The sequence below is a fragment of the Falco peregrinus genome, chromosome 2, assembly GCF_023634155.1.
Source record: "Falco peregrinus isolate bFalPer1 chromosome 2, bFalPer1.pri, whole genome shotgun sequence".
NCBI classification, from domain to species: domain Eukaryota; kingdom Metazoa; phylum Chordata; class Aves; order Falconiformes; family Falconidae; genus Falco; species Falco peregrinus.
In genome coordinates this window covers 79813419-79837454 of record NC_073722.1, presented here as the reverse complement: position 1 = coordinate 79837454, position 24036 = coordinate 79813419, and the positions used below count along the sequence as shown (strand labels likewise).

General features: G+C 44.0%; 2 protein-coding genes across 3 annotated transcripts; one reads left to right on the top strand and one right to left on the bottom strand.

Moving 5' to 3' along the window:
* Positions 1 to 605: 605 nt before the first annotated feature.
* ETFDH (electron transfer flavoprotein dehydrogenase) lies at positions 606 to 22149 on the bottom strand. 2 transcript variants are annotated; one of them, XM_055794806.1, is made up of 13 exons: positions 21997 to 22149; positions 19989 to 20135; positions 19091 to 19320; positions 17505 to 17586; positions 17142 to 17260; positions 16758 to 16835; positions 13925 to 14071; positions 8659 to 8799; positions 6516 to 6659; positions 3276 to 3444; positions 1832 to 2014; positions 1257 to 1478; positions 606 to 950 (listed from the first exon to the last, which is right to left on the bottom strand). In XM_055794806.1, the coding sequence occupies exons 1-13, from the start codon at positions 22028 to 22030 to the stop codon at positions 787 to 789; spliced, it is 1860 nt and encodes a 619-aa protein (XP_055650781.1). In that variant the 5' UTR covers positions 22031 to 22149; the 3' UTR covers positions 606 to 786. The 2 variants fall into 2 exon arrangements, with proteins under 2 accessions (XP_055650781.1, XP_055650782.1); XM_055794807.1 differs by lacking the exon at positions 21997 to 22149 and adding an exon at positions 21614 to 21830.
* Positions 22150 to 22332: 183 nt separating this feature from the next.
* Positions 22333 to 22851, top strand: C2H4orf46 (chromosome 2 C4orf46 homolog). Its single transcript, XM_055794810.1, has 2 exons — positions 22333 to 22555; positions 22674 to 22851. Exons 1-2 carry the CDS (start codon positions 22394 to 22396, stop codon positions 22827 to 22829), a joined length of 318 nt encoding a protein of 105 aa, XP_055650785.1. The 5' UTR covers positions 22333 to 22393; the 3' UTR covers positions 22830 to 22851.
* Positions 22852 to 24036: the final 1185 nt, after the last annotated feature.

The following is a 24036-nucleotide window of genomic DNA, read 5'->3' as shown; positions in this document are numbered from 1 at the left end:
TTTGTTTTTTAAGTTGTAGTAGCTTTCATTTTGTGACTCAGGTGTGCTTCTAGATGTGTTAATCAGTGGTGGCTTTGCAGCTTAATAGTGCCTCCTAAGCAGCTTGGTTTCACACCAAGACAATTTAGGCAGTTTCTGCTAAGAGTTTTTATTAAGCAGGCCTCATCTCTTCTAAGGAATAAAAATGCTGATAGACATACATTGAAGGTGCAAGTATAACACTTTTTTTTTTTTTTTTAAAGTGTTTTACAGGGTGTATTGCAGATGGGCTCTGTTATCATCAGCAAAAAAACCCAACAACCCACCTGTAAATTTGATGTAAAATGTGTAACACTTAAAAGCAGTAACAATTTTCTAGACTGATGTATTTTTCCTACTGCAGGGTAGGATTACATATAGTATAAATCACACATAGAGACAGACTTTTTTTTAAGGGCACATACTAAATTCTTCTACCATACCCAAGATTCTGGATATGGCTTCTGTTATCACTGAACTTCAGCAATAATTCCAAGATCCAAAGTTCCTCTGTCAGTCCTGAGAAGAACTTTATTCTGCCCACCACACAACTCCTGTAAAGAAGTCCTATTTAAATAAGGCTAGGGTTTAACCACAAGGCACCAACTTTCCATTTAATGCAACGGTCATACCTAAAATTCAGAATGGCATATTAGTCTCAAACTCTTTAACATTCAGGTCAGTGCTGTACTTTAGTTACAGTGCAGCATAAAATACTCCAACTTAATTGTTGGTGATCAGAAGTCACTGAATTGGTTTCCCGTAAGTTTACATCCCATTATATGCTGGTCCTCCTCCACCTTCAGGCACTACCCAGTTAATATTCTGACTTGGGTCTTTAATATCACATGTTTTGCAGTGGACACAGTTCTGAGCATTTATCTGCAGTCTTGATCCTTCTCCTGTTTCCAGAGGAATATATTCGTAAACTCCTGTGAAGAGCAAAAGAGAGCTATCACTTCACTGAGCAGTTTCCCCCTGCATGTATGCTCTACTACTGAAAAGCTTACTACTCTACTACTTAGCAAGCGCAATGAGGGAAGTGTATTACTAGTGCGATTCAACTACCTTCTTCTGCGTAGTAATCATTTAATCTTCAAAGTACTGTGCACTTGATCCCTGTTCTAGGGGGAGGATTTGGATAGTATACTTGAAGTAAGTAGTAGGCCAGGTGAGCTCTTCCCAAAGTAGTCTTTCATCTTGCAATAACAGCTCAGAGACATATTTTTATTACTTACCTGCTGGACAAAACCTTTGTTCTGGTCCATCGAATACAGCCAGATTCCTGCTCACAGGGATGCTGTCATCTTTGAGAGTTAAATGAGCAGGCTGGTCGTGTTCGTGGTTTGTGCCACTTAAAGCCACGGACGACAGGAGATCAAAACTGATTTTTCCATCAGGCTTTGGGTATTCGATTGGCGTGCAATCTTTGGCTGGCTTGAGCTGAGCAAAATCCGGTCCTAAATATATTTTAATAAATAAAGTTTCAGTATAGAATTACTGTAATTTGCAGTTACTCAAAAACAATTTAATTTAGCTATTTTAACTTTCCTTATCATCAGAATGAAGTATTTAATAAAAGGTAGCCATTTTCATGAAACAAAAAACCTATGCTGAGTAGAACAGTGCTTTCATGTCTTCACTTATATGCTAGGTAATATGACAAAGTTGGCTTCAGTGCTGTATCATTGCTTTCTTTCCAACACTTTAAGGCCTTACCACTTGACCGAACGTGCTCTACGCAGCTTCGACTAAGACCAGAAAAGACTGACATACAAATCTAGTATCTTCTTTCAGGAGATAATGAAATTACCTGGATGTTTTAACGTCCATGGTTCCATTCCTCTCAGTATCCAATAAAAGATACCCGTGTATATCATTCCTCCATACACACCAAGTATGCTGTGGCAGGATGGTCGGATGTTTCTAACTGCGTACAGCTCTTTCCAGACCCAGGACTTTTTCAGGTTCTCTTCATATTCTTGTACATCAAGTCCTAAGGCAGTACATACTTGTTAGGTACCTACAGTACATAAAGACTATCCTTGAAATAAAAAATTACTGAATAAAAGCAATTGTTAGCAACCAAGGCAGCAAAATGAGAACTTCAGAACAATAACCAAGGAATATACTAGACAACACATCTCAGCCTCTTGAAGAGACCCGTTTGTTGGTGGGTACCAGCAGATACCTACTGCTCCATTGTAGTCTCTTAAATCACCCGCAAGCAGCGTTAAATTGCCTCAAACCTCAGCAAAATATAAAGATAACCAGGCAGGTGGCCGTACTGGCACCTCTACAGGAAAACAGCCACTTGCTCATAGAATCTAAAAATTGACCAGGAGAATCTACCTGTGATCCAAGAGTCAGGTCTGTAATTTCAACATTGTCAAGTTCAAAAGCTTTTTCTTTACAGATTACACAATCACAAACATTCTGATTTCAGTAACTATGACTACAGCCCAATACATGATGCCAGTGCTAGAGAACGTTTTTTTCTTCCCTTTGTAATCAGCAAGTGAACGAGACACATTAGACTACAAGCTTTTGATTTAAACTCTTTGTATTCTTTACAAATACTAGATGCTGCACACTTGACATGACACATCTATTGCAGTGTAGTTAAAACGAAGTAATTATCTTACAAAAAACCTGTTTCTTCAAATGACAATTTTCTGAGAGCTTCCCCCTCACCGTTCTCCATTACTACTGTATAGGAATAGGTGTTCTAAATAATAAGTTTTAAGCCTTGTCTATACATGAAAACACAGTTCCTATTTTCTGTCTCACATAAGGCTCTGGAAAAAGCTCATTACCTACACACAGAAAAGAAAGGGGGCTGTAATATTCTACAGTCTTGACAAAACTGGAAACACCATAAAAAACCTGTCCATAATGAAACAGGAGTGGCACACGACCCAGGAAGCATGTTTATTGTTTCAGATGGGTTGCAAGATTTTAACCTGTTGTACTCGTTGAAGTTTTAACTGTTCAGCATACCCTCTGTGGCAACGTGTCAATACACCTGCTGCAGCTGAATGAAAGCTCACTAGGACCGAGTCCACCACTACAGAGAAGATATTTCTAAAATAATAATCGTGTGGCACCAATGTCCATCTCCAGAATAACTGAACCACACTAATTTCCTGATTTATTTGCATTTCCAACTAATTCCTTCACACATTTAGTTACTGCTAAGCTGCTGGAGATTTTAATGGAACACAAGGTAACTACAAACCAAAATACAGTGATCTTACCTATTGTCTTTGATTGGAGATTTTCATTGATTAATTGGCTAAAGATGGCTTCTGAAGCCAACATGCCACTTTTCATCGCAGTATGTGTCCCTTTGATCTTAGGAACATTCATGAGTCCAGGACTGCAACCAATTAATAATCCACCTGGGAAGGTGAGTTTGGGTATTGACTGAAGAGGAAACAAAGAAAGGTGTTTTGTTTATTTTGTTCTGTTCTTTTAAAGTGAAAATAACATTCTCCACATGAAACTGGCATTAGGCTTGAGTGCCCTTTACATTTTTAGACTTGCACGTGCACTATCTAAAAATACACCACAGTCAGTCCATTTCATCAAGGAACTTTGGCACAGTAAGCAGGTAAGAATACAGACACTGTACCAGGGCAGAGTATAACATCATGACAATATTTTCCTTATATCCTCTCTCCAGCTGCTTTATCTGCAACAGGACTGTGGCAATGTCAGCCACCGATACTATTTTCTTCCTTCAAGTTTCTGTCAATTGGGTGAAAAAAAAAAAAAAAAAAAAAAGAAGACACATTTGTGTTCCTGCTTTCCACACACTAAGCTGTACGCATCTCATCTTAGAGTTTATTACTTGGTGGTTTTCCACAATTTTTTCCCCATGAAACTGCATAGTGCCCTCCCTGTCTGTTGTCCTGTCCCCGCCCTCCCGCTCCCACTTTTAGTTTTAAGTGCTTGACTTTGCAATTTTGATAAACAGAAGAAATAACAGCTATGCAGATGTAGTTTTATTAAACTTCATCCCCTCCTTCCACATATCCAAAAAAGCTACAAAATCAGGGAAACATCCAAGAGCTCACTTGCTCTCTCTCACACCAACTTAGCATCACTAGATGTCAAAGACTAAAGAACACGATCATAAGGTTACTTATGACAGACAAAAAAGCTGAGATTGATGGCAATTTTATACACCTATTTGATGCAATACTGTCACCAAAAAGAAAACTGGAGCTACAGAACAACTTACATAAGAATATATTCCTGGATGCCAGTGATGCAAGTGAGTCAGACTGCTACAGTTATTAATCCAAGCAACACATGCAAAAGAAGAGCTAATCTTAAAAATCTTCCTAAGTGAATCATCAATAAAGCTTTATATTACTGAAAGCATGTATTAAAAAAAAAGCCATTTAAAAGTATGATTTCATCATTAACCAGACAATTCTATCTACAGGAAATAAATAAAAAACCCCAACAAAATAAGCCACACTTTTATATTAGGAACTGTGCACAGGGACATGTTATTTTAAGTCCAGCAAAGAAGTCCAAAGATCGGGCAGAGATGTGCAAGAGCTGCAGTCCTGCTGTCTAACTTAGCACAAACAATGTCTGTACTTAAAAAATATCATGTTCTTTCAGCCATATGTTTTGAGCAGTATAAGGAATATGCAACTGAGGTCACAATCTGGCTACTTCTTCAAAGTCAGAAATTCAGTAATGACCATTGCAATAAACCAGGGCACAGGACGGAAAAAGAAGGCCCTCTTGTACAAAAGTCTAGATTAAAACATCTTGGCATTTTGTATCTCATCTGTGTCAATAATGGACTAACAATTGTTTCTGAACTAAGCTAGTAACACAAGTGTGTTACAACGTGATATGACAAACTTCCACTTCAGAGCGGACAAAGTAATCAATCTGCAACAATATAACCAAAACTACATTTTTAGTTACATTTGGTTACATTTCTTTCCTCTCTTAGACAGGATCCAGAAAGATTACATGCCCAGCCATCCTGGGTTTATGAAAGGCAGGTGCTGCTTGACAAACCTGGTCTCTTTCTACAAGATGACTGACCCCTTGGACGAGGGAAAGGCTGTGGATGTTGTCTGTGTGGACCTTGGTAAAGCCTTTTACACCGTCTCCCACAGCGTTCTCCTGGAGACCTGGCTGCTCGTGGCTTGGACAGACGTACTCTACGCTGGGTAAAAAGCTGGCTGGGCGGGCGAGCCCCAGGAGTGGTGGCGAGTGGGGTTACACCCAGCTGGTGGCCGGTCACACGCGGTGTCCCCAGGGCTCCGTGCTGGGGCCCGTTCAGTGTCTTTATGGAGGGCCTGGCTGAGGGGATGGAGCCCACCCTCAGCCAGTTTGCAGATGGCCCCCAGCTGGGCGGGAGTGTTGGTCGGCCTGAGGGCAGGAGGCTCTGCAGAGGGTCTGGGCAGGCTGCACCGATGGGCCGAGGCCACTGTACGAGGTTCCACCAGGCTCAGTGCCGGGCCCTGCCCTTGGGTCACAGCAACCCCCCCGCAGCGCTCCAGGCTGGGGGAGAGCGGCTGGGCAGGGCCTGGGGGGAAAGGGCCTGGGGGTGCTGGCTGGCAGCCGGCTGGGCAGGAGCCAGCAGGGTGCCCAGGTGGCCAGGAAGGCCGGCAGCGTCCTGGCTCGTGTCTGAAACGGTGTGGCCAGCGGGGCAAGGGCAGTGACCGTCCCCCTGCGCTCGGCACTGGTGAGGCCGCACCTCAGGTACCGAGTTCAGGTTTGGGCCCCTCGCTGCAAGAGGGACAGGGAGGTGCTGGAGCGTGTCCAGGGACGGGCAGCGAGGCTGGTGGGGGGTCTGGAGCACAAGTTTGATGAGAAATGGCTGAGGGAACTGGGGTTGCTGAGCCTGGAGAAAATAAGGCTGAGGGTAGACCTTATTGCTCTCTACAACTAACTGGAAGGAGGTTGTAGTGATGTGTAGGAGGTTGTATTGGTCTCTTCTCCCTAGTAAAAGGTGACAGGATAAGAGGAAACAGCCTCAAGTTGTGCCAGAGAAGATGTAGACTGGATATTAGGAAAAACTTTTTCACTGGAAGGCTTGTCAAGCATTAGTACAGGCTGCCCAGGGAAGTGGTTGAGTCACCATCCCTGGAGGTATTTAAAAGACATGCAGATATGGTGCTCAAGAACATGGTTTAGTGGTGGACTTGGCAATGCTAGGTTAATGGTTGGACTTGATGATCCTACAGGGCTTTACCAACCTAAACAATTCTATGACTATATTTCATTTAGAAAATAAAGTGACTATGTCAGAAGATTTTTAGTATGACAGAGCCTAAGTCCAGCAAATCTCAGCAGCCAGTAACCAGCAAGATAGCAAGGCTTTTCTGTCCAGCAAAACTTCTGGCTTTACCTAGCTTTATTATAGTTCAGTTGTTTCCCAACCACATGCAACTCAAATCTAAAGCACTGGAAATATTGTTACAGAGAACTCAAAGTAAAGAGCTTCATGAAAACATTACCTGGAAACCACCTTCATTTAACGCTCTGGCACCATAGGCAATCCTTGTTCCACCCTCCAAAGTAGGCTGTACACTAGGATGGTGCTTCCACCTCTGAAATTCCCTAAATGGATTCAAATAGGGATTTTGATAATCTAAACCAACCTTAAAAAAAACAGAAAAGTGCAATATTAATGAAAATAAAGTATGTAATTTCCACAAAAGTTTGAAAAGAAAACAATTGCCTATTACCACATCAAGTCTTTAAATCTGTTTTATACTAAACTAACCTTAGGATCTTTCTACTTAAAGAACCTACTGCCAAAAATATGTACTATTAGCAGAACAGTAGAAGCAAATCTGAGAATTTGCTGCTACAAAGCTGTTCCCTGCCCTATCTGAAACCTGAAGCATGGAAAACATTTAATTGCATTGTAAGCAACTTCCATCTGTCTTTGAAATAAAACAGTGAAATTAAATTAAGCATGGTTTAACAGGCAGGATAAGCAAGAAAACTAGCAAGAAAACTTGTTTTGTGTTTCAAAACCTCTTTGCCCTAGAAAAGCTCAAAGGAGAGGAAAAGAGTTATTTCTAGATCGTTATTTCTAGGTCGTTATGTTCACATGTTAACCAGTTCTTCACATCATCTAGCTGAGTCAATTATCATTTTCAATTAGGTGAACCATTGTAGTAAAGCACTGGGGAGCAATGATGAAAGCAGCAAATGGGGGAAAGACTGCCAATTGGCTGGATGCCTGGGATTCTTATCTTATACATTCGAGAATTTGCCCAAAGATAACCTCTGCATTTCCCATGTTTAATACATTCTTTAAAAGGACTTATGTTGCCAAATCTTCTCTTTTGAGAAAGGGGTTACTTCCAGTTCCTGGAAGCTTTATTTGAGACAAATAAAATATATCATGAGTCAGCAACAAAAAGTACCTTGATTTCTCTGGCAGCTCGCTGCTTTTAGGGCACTGCTTGCATCTACTTTTCTTGCTAGATAAAGTTAATGAACAATTTTCAAAGTAAGTACGAGATAGTCCTACTAAAAAATCAGCTCAGACTGACATAGGTATAAAGTTCAGAGACAAACATGCCCTCATATGTTCACAGAAAAGCTGATTTTCTCCTATCTGGACATAATATGAACATTACTGATTACCAATCTCTGTAAGAATCAAAGCTCTTTACCCTTCTAAAAACAAACAGAATTTGAATGTCTATTGTCTGTACTTACTAATTCCAGTATTGGTAATCTGCACAGGACAGGTATGCACACCTGAGAAAAGCTAACAAGTTTTTTTCCACTGTTTCTTACAAAACAGTTAAGACAAAAATATAACTTTCACCCCCAGAAAAACACTCTGGAATCCTTCTGAAATCTAGGAGACCAAAGCGTCACCTGAATTCCATGCTGCTGAAAGTCCAGATAGCGTGCCTGACTCTTACACCATCTGTGTGTAAAGCACATGCATGGGATAAAGAATACATGCTTCATTTCGAACTGCAGGTGCTAGGAACACATTTCCTACCATCACTCCATCCATCACTGGCTGGCAGAATGACACAACACTGTGTCTCTAGTCATCCCAACGCTTCTGATAAAGAGGCAGTAAGAAAGAAGCCGCTGCCTGTCCAATTCAGAAAGGCAGTTGCTAAAGGTGGCAAGGTGAACGAGGGTGAATAATGGTAAGAACAATCAAGAGCTCAGAAATGCAAGGCATGCTTCTTGTGGAACTGCAGAATGCTTCCACTTTACACCCTTCTCTCATAATGTGGAGTTGCACCCAAGGCTGGCACACAACTGAGGAAATGGAATTGCACAAAACCTATGTGATTTAGGCATTACCTAACTTGCAAAAATTTTGCGAGCAGTTTTACTTGTTTGGTTTTAGCTTTATCAAAATTGGTTTGCAAAAAACCTTATTTGTAAGTTTTTAGTTTTGTTCTTAGTAAGAAGCACTGGAATAAAGACAGATTAACACGACAAATTGACCTTTCCTAACACGGATATAAGCGCGCTTAAGATTAAGAAAGTACTAAATCTGGTCTGTTGCTGTTCTTGTGTTTTCATCTTCACATTGAAACAGAGAAAAGAAACTGCATAAAATGAAGAGCAAACAACAATAAACAAGCATAAAAAAAAACCAACTTCACTTACCACAAATCCAAGAGCAACTAAAGGTTCACTCTCATTTAAGTGATAAAGAAAGGATCCTCCATATGTATGTCTGTCTAAAGGCCAGCCTACAGTATGTTCTACTCTTCCTGGTTTCCATTTCTTTTCATCAATAGTCCATAACTAAAATGAAGATGACCAAAAAATGACTTTGTATTGCAAAGTAATGGTCTTTCAATAACATAACAAACACAGAACTGAATATAGAAGAATATCAATTTACTGCTATGACCAATGCATAAATTCATGCGTCAAAATACCAAGTAATAAGTATACTTGTTTTGTATTACCATTTAAGAATTTCCTAATACTTCTCTCTTTGAAATGGCGCACATCAGGAAAGCACTGACAGGCTCCAGTACTATATCCAAAATTTCCATTCAACTACAATGCTTATGTTGACTTTTTTCTTTAAAATCATCAGTTTTTCATATGAATCACTGCAACTTCCTCACAAATTTTTCAAGGTCAGGCTTAACAATATGCCTCAGTTGATCTAAATATTTGCTGTCAAACAGGTTGTCCTCTTTCTGCTCTCTTCTGCACATCTCTGCTCATCTGATCCACAGCAAACTCACAGAAGCATCTTCATGTCTCCACTAGTGAATAAATTTTCTGCTTATTTCACAAAATGTCTCTTCACCATGGAATTATGTGCCAGATGCAGTCTATTGACAGAGGGCAGCTGAGCATCATTAGATCAGCTCAAGCATGGAGGGTACATAGAATGGTCTGGGCTGGAAGGGACCTTAGAAGATCATCTAGGTCCACCGCCCCTGCCATGGTCAGGGACACCTTCCACCAGACCAGGCTGCTCAAAGCCCCATCCAACCTGCCCTCCAACACGTCCAGGCTTCCCTGGGCAACCTGTTCCAGTGCCTCACCACTCTCACAGTGAAGAATTTCTTCCTGATATCTACTCTAAATCTACCCCCTTTCAGCTTAAAGCCATTACCACTTGTCCTGTCACAACATGCCCTTGTAAAAAGTCCCTCTCCAGCTTTCTTGTAGGCCCCCTTTAGGCACTGAGAGGCTGCTATAAGGTCTCCCCAGAGCCTTCTCCAGTTTGAACAACCCCAAGTCTCTCAGCCTGTCATCACAGGAGAGGTGCTCCAGCCCTCTGAGCCTTTTCGTGGCCCTCCTCTGGGCTTGCTCCAACAGGTCCATGTCCTTATGTTGGGGGCCCCAAAAGCTGAACTCAGTACTCTGGGTGGGTCTCATGAGAGCAGAGCAAAGGGGAAGGATCACTTCCCTCGACCTGCTGGTCACACTTCTTTTGGTGTGGCCCAGGACACAGTTGGCTTTCTGTGCTGTAAGCACACATTTCCAGGCCGTGTTGAGCTTTTCATCCTCCAACACCCAAAGACCTTTTCCTCAGGGGTGCTTTCAATCCCTTCTCTGCCCAGCTGGTATGTGTGCTTGGGATTGCCCTGACCCACATGCAGGACCTTGCACTTGGCCTGGTTGAACTTCATGAGGTTCACACGGGCCCAGCTCTCAAGCCTGCCAAGGTCCCTCTGGATGGCATCCCTTCCCCCCAGCGTGCTGACCACACCACTCAGCTTGGTGTCATCAGCCAACCTGCTGAGGGTGCACCGATCCCACTGTCCATGTCACCGACAAGTATGTTAAACAATGCCAGTCTTAATACACACACCCCACTCCCCCCGCCCCCCAATGCCATGCCACTTGTCATTGGTCTCCACTGGGACATCAAGTCATTGATGGCAACTGAGTGTGACCGTCCAGCCAATTTCTCATCCACTAAGTGGTCAGGCATCAAATTCATGTCTGTCCAGGTTACAGACAAGGATGTTGTGTGGGACAAATGTGACAAAACTTTGTACAAGTCCAGGTAGATGACAACAGTTGCTTTTCCCTCATCCACCAACTTTGTAATGCAGTCGCAAAAGGCCACTGAATTTGCCAGGCACAATTTGCCCTTAGTGAAGCCATGCTGGCTCTCACCAATCACCTCCTTATTTTCCATGCACTTTAGCACAGTTTCCAGGAGGATCTGCTTCATGATTTTTGCTGGCCACAGAGATGAGACTGACCAGCCTGTCGTTCCCCAGGTATTCCTTATTTCCCTTTTAAAAACGGGCGTTATGTTTCCTCTTTTCCAGCCAGTGGGAACTTCACCAGGCTGCCACAGCTTCTCAAATACAATGGGTAGTGGCTTAGCCACTTCATCCACCAACTCCCTCAGGACCCAGGGACGCATCTCTTCAGGTCCCGTGGACTTGTGCACCTTCAGGTTCCTTAGATGGTCTCAAACCCAGTGTTCTACAGTGGGCAGTTCTTCATTCTCCCAGTCCCTGCCTTTCCCTTCTGTGACCTGGGCAGTGTGGCTGGAGCTCCTACCAGTAAAGGCTGAGGCAAAAATGCTGTTGAGTACCTCAGCCTTCTCCATGTCCCAGGTAACCAGGTTTCCTGTTTCCTTCTGGAGAGGGCCCGCATTTTCCCTTGTCTTCCTTTTATCACCAATGTAGCTATAGAAGCTTTTCTTGTTGCCCTTGATGGCCCTGGCCAGATTTAATTCTATCAGGGCTTTAGCTTTCCTAACTTCATCCTTGGATGCTGGGACAATTTCTCTGCATTCTTCCTAGGCTACGTGTCCTTGCTTCTGCCCTCTGTAGGCTTCCTTTTTGTGTTTGAGTTTCTCCAGGAGCTCCTTGTTCACCCATGCAGGGCTCCTGGTGTTTTTGACCAATTTCCTCTTTGCTGGGATGCATCACTCCTGAGCTTGGAGGAGGTGATCCTTGGATATTAACCAGCTTTCCTGAGTGCCTCTTCCCTCCAGGGCTCTATCCCATGGTACACTCTACCAAATAGATCCCTGAAGAGGCCCAAGTCTGCTCTCCTGAAGTCCAGGGTAGTGATCTTGCTGTGCACCCTCCTCGCTGCCCTAAGGATCTGGAACTGCACCATCTCATGATCACTGCAGCCAAGGCTGCCCTTGAGCTTCATATTCGCCACCAGCCCCTCCTTGCTGCTGGAAACAAGGTCCGGCATGGCACCTCTCCTCACGGGCTCCTCTGTCACCTGGAGAAGGCAGCTATCATCAATGCATTCCAGGAACCTCCTGGATTGCCTATGCCCTGCCGTGTTGTGTCCCTCCAACAAATATTAGTGAGATTGAAGCCCCCCATGAGGACCAAGGCTTGTGAACATCAGGCAGGTCCTATCTGCCTATCGAGGGCCTCATCTGCTCAGTCTTCCTGGTCAGGTGGCCTGTAGCAGACCCCCACTATAATGTCAACTGCCCCTGCCCACCTTTTAGTCATGACTCATAAGCTCTTGGTCAGCTTCTCTTCCATCCCCAGGTAGAACTCCATGCACTCCAGCTGGTCTTTGATACAGAGGGCAACAGCCCCTTCTCTTCTCCCCACCTGTCCTTCCTAAAGAGCCTGTCCTTCCATTCCAACACTCCAGTCATAGGAACTATCCCACCGTGTCTCCATGATGCCAACAAGATTGTAGCCCTGCAGGCATGTGCACATCTCTAACTCCTCTTGTTTATTCCCCATGCTACATGCATTTGTATAGAGGCATTTAAGCTGGGCCCCCAATGAAGCAGACTTACTGGCTGGAGCGGCTGCAATTCCTTTGTGCTGCTCTTAAAATGCTCTCCTGCTGCCCTGCCATCCCTCTCCAGGCTCTGGGCATGTCTTGCTGGCACTGGCATCAAACTGGTAGGAGTGGGATAGACCAAGGTTCCTGTCCCCCAGCACCTTCAGTTTAAAGCTCTCCTCACGAGCCGGCAAGCCTATGATCAAAGATGTTCCTCCCAGGCTCTGACTGACAGACCTCACGAGCCTCTAGCAGACAAGGTTTCTCAAAGTGAGATCCATGGTCTAAGAAACCAAACCCCTGGCTGTGGCACCAGTCCTGCAATCATTTGTTGGTTCACTAGATTTGACTGGCCCTTTCAAACCTCTTCCCTTTGACCAGGAGGACTGATGAAAAAACTACCTGTGCTTCAGAGTCCCTTACCACCACTGCCAGGGCTCTGTAATGCTTTTACTACTCCTCAGACTGCTCCTGGCTGTATCACTGGTGGCCGCGTGAAACAGCGGCGGCAGGTAATAGTCAGTGGACTGTAGAAGGCTTACATCAATGTTCCATTTTAGATGAAGAGCCAGATTCTTTAGCTGGACTCCTGATTCCTCCCACTTACTGTGCTTTCGTTCACATTGTACAGCAACCACGGAAAGCACGAACTGGATTCCTTTCACATGAAACTAAACTGTACAACAGGCTCCAGAAGCCCATCTAAAGCATCCCAGTCATGAAAGGGCACTCAGTCCACAGGACTAGGTCAGAGCTAGTCCAAAGTAAAAATAAACCTGAAATGTGCATAGCATGGGTATCAGCTCATCAGCACCAACTATTTCACTTTACAGATCCATTCCTATTGGACTGTACTAGTTGCTGAAGTAGTCAGTCTCATCTGGAAGCAAAGGAACTCTACAGCAAAACCCTGCTTTAAAGACAACTTATAGTTTTAGTTACAATTTCTAATACCTGTCATAGATTTCCAGAGTGGTTATTCTCTACAGAAGTGTAAACTAATTATTTAACAAATATTTTGTAGCTGAAGCACATGCTTGAAGTAATAAACGAAGAATATGTTATAGTCAAACTCTGAACGTATTCTAAATAATACAGCTCTTTTTCATGAGGGGTATTTCCTTACTATGAAATATTTTTAAAAGGAAACCTGAACTCTATTCCAATTTTATAAGCCCAGTGAACAGATTTTGGGGGGTGAAAAAATAGCTCACCCAGCAGGCACTTCCAAGATCATGACTCACCACCTGGAACAGTTCTTTTCTATCACCCTCTCTAATTAACATACAGAAACCCCACAGAAAGCCCTTCCACCCCTCTTCAGGTACTAAAAAGCCTTAAAACTAGGCAGCGTGAATCCCTACCTCATTTAGTAAAAGTGCTGAAAACAGGTTTCACAAATGAACGTAATTTGAAATCAAATTAACATAACAGAGTGGATTCACAGGTACCTCTACAACACAGACATAAGAGGAGAAGCAGCTGAAATGAAACAATCAACATTCAGGGAGCATCTTCTCTGATCCGCTTTGGAATAGCAAAAATTCTGAATTCTGAAAGTGTAACTCAAAATCTATCATTCTAATGGCTTACTCAAATTAGCTTAAAAGCAAATAAAAACTACTTTACAGTGTAACAGTATTTTCCTTAATTGTTAAAATTACGCAGGTGATACCTCTTTCAGTCCAATGCCATAGCTCTGGGGTTGACACTTTTCCCTTAGATTGTATTTTTTGTACAGCTGTTTGGCTAGATGTCCATGACAACCTTCAGCGAAGACTGTGACTTTAGCATGAAGTTCCAAACCTCTTTCAAAGGTAGCCTGAAAAAGTAGAGCATTTCATCATCAGTTAGATCTTTGCCATGTCAAACTCACAGCAAGAAGATGGAGGGCAATAAAGTGATTTTATACTACTTTGTGGCACTGCCCAGAACCCATAAACCATTGCAAGCTATGGCTCTAGTCCAGTTGTCTTTTCCACCTAACCATGATGGAACCCTGGCAAATCTTGTAAGGGGACTGCAGTAAAGCAGCAGTACAGTGAATGGCCATTTGCTACTGAAAAAAGATCTTTTCCACATTGGGGGATATTTGCATCGCATCTGGTCGTTCATATGGTGCAGAGTCACATATGTGCCTTGACAGAACAAAGGCTCTTAACCTGTAACTTCACACTTCCATTTTTTTTTCATGAACTCACATCACAATAAAACATTGTGCCCCACACATACACATGTATATGATAGAGGCTAGACAGAAACACCAGATCAGAAAAACCAGCATCACCCCTGCCCCCAAAAGAAGCCACTATCTCAAAATGAAGTTACTATAATATTACACCAATCTTACATGTTAAAACATATAGTGAAAGTAAAATAACATTAAGTATCATTACAAAAAAAACTTTCTTATCAAAAATTCCAATGAAACTCAGAGTAAGATAAGGGGAACCGGCATACTTGTATATGAGCATGTCACTTTTATACGTGAGTGCACTGGATTGGAATATTACTAGAATAAATTTACAATGTAAGGATACAAGATTCTAAATATACGTAATCTTGCAGAGAAAACCCTAAAACTTTTTAAAAAGAAAAAAGCTTGATTTGAGTCAGAAAGTTTAATGTTGAAAAAGATCATGCAAACAGTTCTGGATGAAGATATCCAGCAGACTTAATAAAACCATCTCAAGGCAAGCCAGCATAAGTCCAGGAGCAGCTTATTGCTTTGGTTTTGAATTGTCTTTCAGGTGTGATCTGCCTGTAACTTACTGGTTGGAAATATCTGAAAGGCTAGCAAATGAAAATATTCCCTCTGGTTGAGCATTACCTTTAAACAGGAGTTACAAGATTTTGCCAGATTTTTTTTGTAGTCTTTGAATTTCTGATTCAGTCAACCTGAATGTGAATTAATCTTACAGAACACTTAAAGAACTACAGGGAGTTACTACTTGATCTAAAGATTAAAAATATATATTGTCCAATTTGAAGTAGATTTACAGAAAATAAACCAATTAACTACAACTGCACACTGTAACCATCAGAAATTCATGAATCTGTCACATTACTGAAATGTTTCAAAGTTGTATGTCATGGTTAACAACTTTCTCCAGGTTCTACATAAGAATTAACGTGCAACTTTTTACTATGTATTTTTACCACTGGCATTTTTGTTTGATTGGTGCTGACTGCAAGGTGAAACCCTATTCATTAACCACAGTCTATTTGATTAGGCTCTGTATAAACACATTGAAGATATTCTTGCCTTGAAGGTTATACAAACGATGTGTATTTGCCTGAACCTTTATACACTGGAAGCAGTATCAGCTGACCTAACTGACAGCTAGAACACTAGAATACTCAAAAAGCTGCAGTAGTGGCACACTAATGACCTACATGAAAAAAGTTAATAGACACATTCTTCAGAAAAAATAGAAGAAATTCTAGGTTTTGAGGATGCTTGAAAATAAATAAGTCACAGTTCCTTCCCATTTTAAAACAAAACCAAACGCCCAATAAATTTATATTACCACAGAAACTTTATTTTTTATTACTTGCTCCTCCTACTGGGCAAAATGTATATCTGAAAATAACAGTGCACCCATCCGCTGCAGGAGACAGACAACATTATACTGGAAAAAAATATTACTTTTCCCTGCCATCACTTCCTCCTCCATTTTCTATATTCCCTCAAAATAAGAATAAATCTTTACTTCTCATTCCCCGCCTTAAATGGGAAAAACAGCCCACAATTTTATGTGAAAGTAAGTATCTCTTTGAAACTCTAAGGAACTAGTAAGAAACCTCATAAAAGAAAGTAAACCTTAAGAAAAAACCTGTACCCATAATTTCCATAGCCAAATAAATTCCACGTGAAAGTTGTTCTGAGGTGCCAAACTGTCCCTAATGTATGGCAGAGAAGCAACATGCTTACCATAGGTTCTGTATCCCACTGAAAGTCAAAGTCCAACACCTAGGGCTGGGAGTCACCTTCTGGATACAGAAATGTGACCCACCAGGAAAAAGGTATAGAGATTCAGTGTGCACTTTGCCCCAGCAAGGTAGACAGACTGTCAACAAATACAACTGCAGTTGTAAATATCAAAAACCCGAAAAGAGCCAGAAGCACACTCCCTTATACATTGCTCGTTACCAGCGGGACAACAGCTTTCTATTTCACCTTCGCACCTTTCTTTTCGAGGAGTTCCTGGAATCCTTTCCTTTGTTTCCTGACTTCACACATGCCAAAACACCCTTACAGTATTTCCTTCAAGTCACCCTCAAACAAACCTTTCTGTGAAGGCTTTTCCTACTATTCTCAGAAGAAGTTTACAATGTTCTGAGACCAGAACTTTCACAGATATTGATCCATTTTATATACAGAGAGGGAAGACAGGTACAGAATTTTACATTTTTCTTAGGCTGCAGCAAGACTACTGATGCAGTAGAAGCAGATACATCACAATTTCCATAATTAGACTCTAGTTATGGGGAAAATGCCTACTTACTTTAGGTGCTCCATCCTTTCGAATGCCTACATCATTAGTTGCTACTCCTTTCACGCTACCATCTTCATGAAAAAGAACCTTTGGAAATATTTAAACAAACAAAACACATTTTAATGATTTGCCATTTTAGTCCATTCATAAAAAGTTCTAATGCAGAACTTCTAACTAAGCACAATGTCTTTAATGGTCAAACTTGAAGATTATGTATTTATTAACATACTGTACGATCCACTTGCACTTTGCTGGATCTGGGCCAGGGAATTTAGACACTGAAACACAGTTTTCACTACACACGTCTGTTAAGAGGAATGTTGTGAATATACAGGTAATTGGGAGTGGAAGGGGTTACAAAAATGCTTGTCATATACACACTGATGTCATTACCTCCGCGGCTGCATAGCCTGGATACAGCTCAACACCCAAAGCTTCTGCTTGCTCACCTAGCCAAGTCACAAAGTGGCCCAGACGTACTATGTAATTTCCATGATTAACCATCGGAAGCCCTAGGCAAACAAAACACACACACATAAAACATAGAACAGTAGGCAAAATAAAAGAAGTTGCATACATCAAGATGTCATTACTTCTGCGACTACTATCTTCACAGTAACGTCACGCATTACCACAGACATCATCCACATTCTACATATACTTGCTGCACTATGCTGAATCAAAATTGTTTGATTCATGGAAAAGTTAAAAAAGACACAGAAAAAGACGACTCTCTGTCACCTCATTAAACTTTACCTGGAAGAATTGGCACTGGAATTCTAGATTTCTTTGTTAAAATTCCAAACTTGTCTTCCGTTACAGGAGTATTAAGTGGAGCCTACATTAAAAAATGGAAACCGTACTGAGTGTTATGCTTTTCTAGCCAATCCAACACAAACAATGATAAATAAAATAAACTGGCAGTTGTAAGGGTTCAATAAAACACTTCTGTAGGAAGGTATCACAGAAGAGAAGATAAGGTACTTTATGAGGCAGTCAACAGGCAAGAGTCAACACAACTACTGAGGTAAAAAAAAAAAACGGAACAAGTACTTACATCACTTTTATAAATAAATAAATAAAAATCACTTTTATAGTTTGTACACAGGCTTGTACTACATCAGTATTCTAGACCTTTCTAAAGGAGGCAGCTCAACTTCCATATTTATCCCAGTAAGACAAAAGAACTAGCTGATAGACCACTTCTTGCAGGTCCCAGGTGACAGCAGGCACTGGCTGCAAGTCAGGTGGCTGCTCAGGCAGAGATGGTGTCCTGGTTTCAGCTGGGATTGTGTTTTCTTCTTAGTAGCTGGTGCAGTGCTGTGTTTGGGATTTGGTGTGGGAACGACATTGACAGCACATGGATGTTTTCAGTTGTTCCTTGGTAATGTTCATACTAAATCAAGGACTTTCCAGTTTCTTAGGCCCTGCCAGCAATAAGGCTGGAGGGGCACAAGAAACTGGGAGGGGACACAGCCAGAGCAGCTGACCTGAACTAGCCAAAGAGATATTCCATACCATAGAACATCACACTGAGTATATAAAGCTGGGAGAAGAAAAAGAAAGTGGGGGACACTCGGAGTTATGGTGTTTGACTTCCCATGTAACCATTATGCCTGTTGGAGCCCTGCTTTCCTGGAGATGGCTGAACACCTGCCTGCTGATGGGAAGTGATGAATGAATTCCTTGCTTTGCTTGTGTGCACAGGTTTTGCTTATTCTATGAAATTGTCTTTATCTCAATCCATGAATTTTCTCACTTCTGTCCTTCCAATTCCCTCCCCCATCCCACTGCAGGGAGTGAGCAAGCAGCTGCATGGTGCTTAGCTGCCAGTTAGGGTTAAACCACAACAGATGGTGGCTCATTTCTTGTTATCCTCCCTCCTAGAAGCATCTTAGGCCTCCAAAAAATCTCTATGTCTGCACAAAAGTCAGCATGTGTGCCATTTTCTGACACTACAGAGAACTACTGTACAGAAGCAGTGAGTCTGACATTGCCAAGAACTAACCATATTACGGCTGGTGCATGGGAGCTGGATTCTGCACAAAGGCAGTAAGTGTAGTGCATCCCAGGACACATCAGACATACTGCGTATCTGCAGTAAGACTACTCTCTAAAACAGCAAAGGCCACAGCATATCTGTGTAGATATAAAACTAGCACTGTTGAACTAAAGGAAACAGACTAGAAAGAAGGTAACGTTTTTTTGGTTTTGTTAGAACAACGTATTTCAAAGCAGTACTAAGTGCCAAAGGTACCAAGGTACTAAGTCATACCAGACTGAGTCAGATACAGAGTTCGTTACAAGCTGGCAATTTCGGTGTTTACATACTCAATACATACCCCCCGCTCCTTCCAGTCCGGAAACAGTTCTTCTAAGGATCTTGGCTCAAGACAAGCACCAGACAGTGTATGCGCACCGATCTGGGAAGCCTTTTCCACCAGACAAACACGTATTTCTTTGTTGTGCTCAGCAGCTAACTGTTTGAGTCGAATAGCTGCAGAAAGACCTGCAGGGCCTCCTCCAACAATGACAACATCAGCTTCCTCTGCAAATCTTTCCATATTTACCCCTTTAATAGAGAAAAAAAGATAAAAATATAAACCATTCTACAGTTTCCCTCAGTCTTCTCTCACTAAGCCTTGTTCTGTGGTACTGGCTAGTGGCTAACCCAGAAGTATTACTTTGCATAAAAGGAGGCTAAATATTAAATGGAATCCCCACTTCAGTGCTTGGAAAAGCGAGAAGGACATTAGCACACCCATGTACAATTAGGTCTTTTAAAGTTGTAAGAAGATATACCACAAAAAAATACACTCAATCTCTATGCACCATAAGTAAACACCATCTAAGAACGTTCAGCTGAAGAGCCCAGTCGGTTAGGTGTATCAAAGACACTCAGTGAAACTCTAGGTAAAGGAGAAAAAAGAAAAAAGACTCTTAATTAGAACATGTGACATTATTTTACACTAAATTAAATCTTGTGATGGTAACTAAAACAAGAACTGCGTATATACTTTCTTTCAATAACTCAGATCAAGTTTAATCTGATGCCATTTCATAGCACTAAAGACATACATGTGAGATAGCAACCACAACATTTCTATTTGGAGTATTAGTACTGTATTTAAGAGTACAGGATTTCTGTAAAAAGAAAGAAAACCAGCCACACGTTTCAAGGTATTTAGAACTGAGTAACAATACTAAAGAAACTTTTCAAAAATGCGGTTTTTTGCATACCCTCCCATCGTTTGTCTTTGTCCCGAGGATGAATTGTATAGTGTGTAGTTATGCGAGGCACAGAGGCAGTAGATGCACATCTTGCGATATGCAGTGATGGATGGCAGTCTCTCTTTATCAACTTTAGAGCATGAAAGCCCTGACGTGCTGCAAAAACAAGAAACAAATTTGTCAAATCGGTAATTTTCCAAATATTTCGACTTTTCAGAGACACAAGTGGCACAACAAATATAACAACTCCCCCTGAAAAGACTACTAGGTGATGTGAAGATGAGAAACCATAAACACAGATTTTACCATTTAAGTTAGGAATGCACCATATAATTTTATATCGGGAGGGAAGAGTGAAGAGCTTCCCCTTAAAGCATTCTTCACAAAATACCACTCAATACACTGGCCCACCATTTCTGACAGCAGACATAGGATAACATGCACGAAACACACAGATGAACCACATTTTAAGCTCCTACTTCATTTTGAATTTCATTCAAAGTGACCAAATAACTGTAGAGATACGACATGCAGGTTCCTCTCTTCTGACATCTCAACACATGTTGAGACACACAGTTTGGGCTACTGATATACCAGACAGTTCAGCTAAAGTCCATGTCATGGTCTACAATAAAAGCTCAGATGTAAACCTAAGTATGCTTTAGCCAAAGCTAGAAACCGTAGATACAGTTAAACTTTACCTTTGCTGCAGATACATTAATTGTTGCAAAAGCAAATCAGAATTTTTTAAGCAAATGGACCGAATGGAAGATTTATTACGTCGCATTCTTGTCCCGATTTCCCTCTTCCACCAAAAAATTACAAATATGCATGCAATTTGTACTCAGAAAACAGGTACGGTTCGCACCAAAACTATAGTTAAAAGGTCTATGAACTAATGCACCTTGACAGGTACTTCTCCTTCCTTTAAGGCTTTTCCCTTCTCTAATTTCAGGGGTGAAGAAAAAGAGTATTGCATTTTAAGTATTTCTGCAAAATTACACCAGTAGTATCCCCAGCATCCTAGGACTGAAACGCTTTGTTGAGAATGGTGAGTGGCAATGCCAGCACAAGCATCCTCCGCTGCAACGCCCCACAGGGACAGTCTTGCTGCTGGTCACCATATGCAAGGTAGTAAGTGCTGCCTGTGCTGGTTTCTTAACAGCAATTTTGTACTTAACCAACGTAACGTAAAAGTTATTATCATATAACCTCGTGACTCTTAATTATCCTTTACCTGCAACCAGGCAGGACCTGGGACCAAAGTATTTTGTAAGAGTGTTAACAACTACACCTCCACATACATACCAAACCACACCACCTTAACTGGATTTTTGAGGTATTTTTATTTGAGCACAACTGACGGCAATATGAATTCACACAGCAGAGTTAAAACCCGTCATTTAATTTCACACACGAGCGATATTCAGCTCGGCACACGCCTGACAGCCCCAGCGAGGCCCGAGGCCCGAGCGGGCGGGCCGCTCCCGGGCAGGCTGCTCCCGCGGGGCGCCGGGCCCGACCAGCCCGCCGGCCTCGGGCCGCGCCGGCCGCGGGGCTAGCCACCTGCTCGGGAGGTACGTCCCGGTCCCACGGCCCTCCGGCGGCGGCCAGCACGCCGCCTCTACGCTTACCCCCTCAGCACGGGCACGAATCCAACGACTTTACTTCGCCCTTTGCGGCTGGTGGGCACCCAGCGACGCTCCCAAAACAGCCGCACGCTCCGTGCGCCCGTAACGCGCCGGGCGGGCTCGGGCAGCGCTCAGGCCCGGCTCGGCCCGCCCGTCCCGCCAGCTCGGGCGGACAGAGGCTGCCGGGGCAGGGGGAGCCCCGCCGCCCCACGGCCCCCGCCCCACGGCCGCCCGCCAGCCCCGCGTCCGGACACCCGGGCGCGCCCCCGCCGCGACCTTTGCTCTCCTTCCGCGCCGCGCCAGCCGCCCGCCCCGCCGAGCGGCGGCTGCCCCAGCCCCGTCCCCTCGGGCCGCCCGGCCGCCCCCGCAGCCAGCCAGCGCGTTACCTCGGCTAGAGGCCGGGCAGCGAGCGAGCAGCATGGCGGCGGCCCGCGAACCCCCCAGCGCCCTCCGGTCCCCGCGACGGCCCTGCACACGCCCCCCGGCTGCCCTCGGCCGCGCCTGCGCGCTCGGTGGCCGGCGAGGGGCCACGGGTCCCGCCCCGCCCCGCAGGCAGGACTACGGCTCCCAGCGCTCCCGGCGGCGGGGCAGCCGCCCTCCGGGGCGGGTACGCACCGATTCCCTCCCAGAGAGGGAGGCGGCGGGAAGGACTACCGCTCCCGGCGAGCCGCGCGCCGCCCGTCCCCCGCCCCTAGCGCGCGCCGGGGGTGGGGCTGGGGCGGGAGGCGGGGCTCGGCGCGGGGTGGGCGGGGCGGCGGGCGGCGCCGGTGCGCGGAGCGGGACATGGCCGAGGCGGGGCCGCTGCCGCCCGCGGCGGTGCCCGAGCGATCGCCCGGCGCCGGGCCCCGGAGGGTCCGCGGCGGGAGCGGAGGGTCGCGGCCGCCGGAGCTGCCGGCCGGCGACGCGCGGGAGCTGCTGGAGGAGGTGGAGATGCAGATCGGCAACGTGAGTGCCGGCGCGGCGGCGGCGGGCGGGCGGGCGGGCGGGCGGGGGACTCCTCACGGAGGGCGCTGGGCGGGGCTTGCAGGGCATCGGCGACCCCCAACCTCTGCCGTTCCCCCAGGCCGCCTGCTCGCTGGCGAAGATCCTGGAGGCGACGTCGGCCGTGTCGGCCCAGGTGGAGGAGCTCGCCACCAAGTGCTCGGAGAACGCCCGGTTCCTGCGAACATGGCGGGACCTGCTGAGGGAGGGGTACGAGTCCCTGAAGCCCAGCGGCTGACCCTGCCCGCGCCCCCCGCACGGCCCGCCGAGCCCCCGCCTGCGCCGCGCCGGGGTGCGGGGCTGTTGCGAACCAGCTTCTTTAGGAGCTGGCGTGGATTTTTGTTTTCCTGCAGCAGCTCCCCGTGAGCCCGGCGTTCTTTCAGAAATATTTGATGAGTCGTATGGATGTTGTGTGTAAGTCACCGGCTAAAATGGCCTTGTTTAGGGAATCGGTTTTGACTTTTAGACTCTTCTGTTGCAGCTCAAAGCGCTCATGAAATACTCTAACCGCCCCCCGGCACGGTGGATGCAAAGTCAGCCTGTGTGGTACCTTCAGAACACATTACTGGTGGGGAACTGGTGTCCTGCGAGGTCTCGCCAGCCCTGCTTTAGGAGCTGTCACCAGCGGAAACACTGCCAACTCCAGAGCAACTTGCTGAACTAACTTCAGCTTTTCTCTATGCACGCTTTGTCTTGAGGATGGGGTAATACGGCAAGTTGTGTCTCTTTTACAAGCTTCACATAAGCCTTATGTGCCAAACCTGCCTACTTTTAGCAGTATTGCAATACATTTCTGTAAAGCTGCAGATGTGTTGCAAGATGTTTGATTACTGCAAACAATTTTACACTATAATTTGTTGTAATAAAGTGCCTTATGATGGACCATATATCTCTGCATGGTAGAAGTTTAACAGCATCATTTATTGATAGGATGGATTATTCTGAACTGTAAGTAAAAGCCTCCATCAGTTAGAAAAGAGTCGGTGAAATGGTTTCTCCCATCTCTCAGAAAGCATGTTAGAGCTTTTTCAGTATTTGGCCCTATTTTTTATCTTTGCCTTAAGCAGTTACTAGTTAGTTAATCTAGAGCTTGTTGTTAACAGAACATTTTGGTCCAAAAGATCACTAATGTGTAATAAGTAGCTGTACTGAAATTCCTATACCTTTACCAGAGCACTGTGAAAAAAGTAATGCTGAAATGCAATGACAGGCTGCAGGAGAACATGGCTTTACCATGATTTGTTAGGCAGCCTTATTTTTACTGGTAGAAGGACATTTTAAAAGACAAACTGTAGTTTTCTTATCAAAACAATAAAGATGTTACAAAAAAAATCTGAAATAATGCATATTCTTGTGTTACTTACAGAAAAAATTACAACATTGAATATATCCATAAGCAAGTTAAGAGAAAAAGGAAGTAGTGGTAAGGAGAGACATCCTTGCAT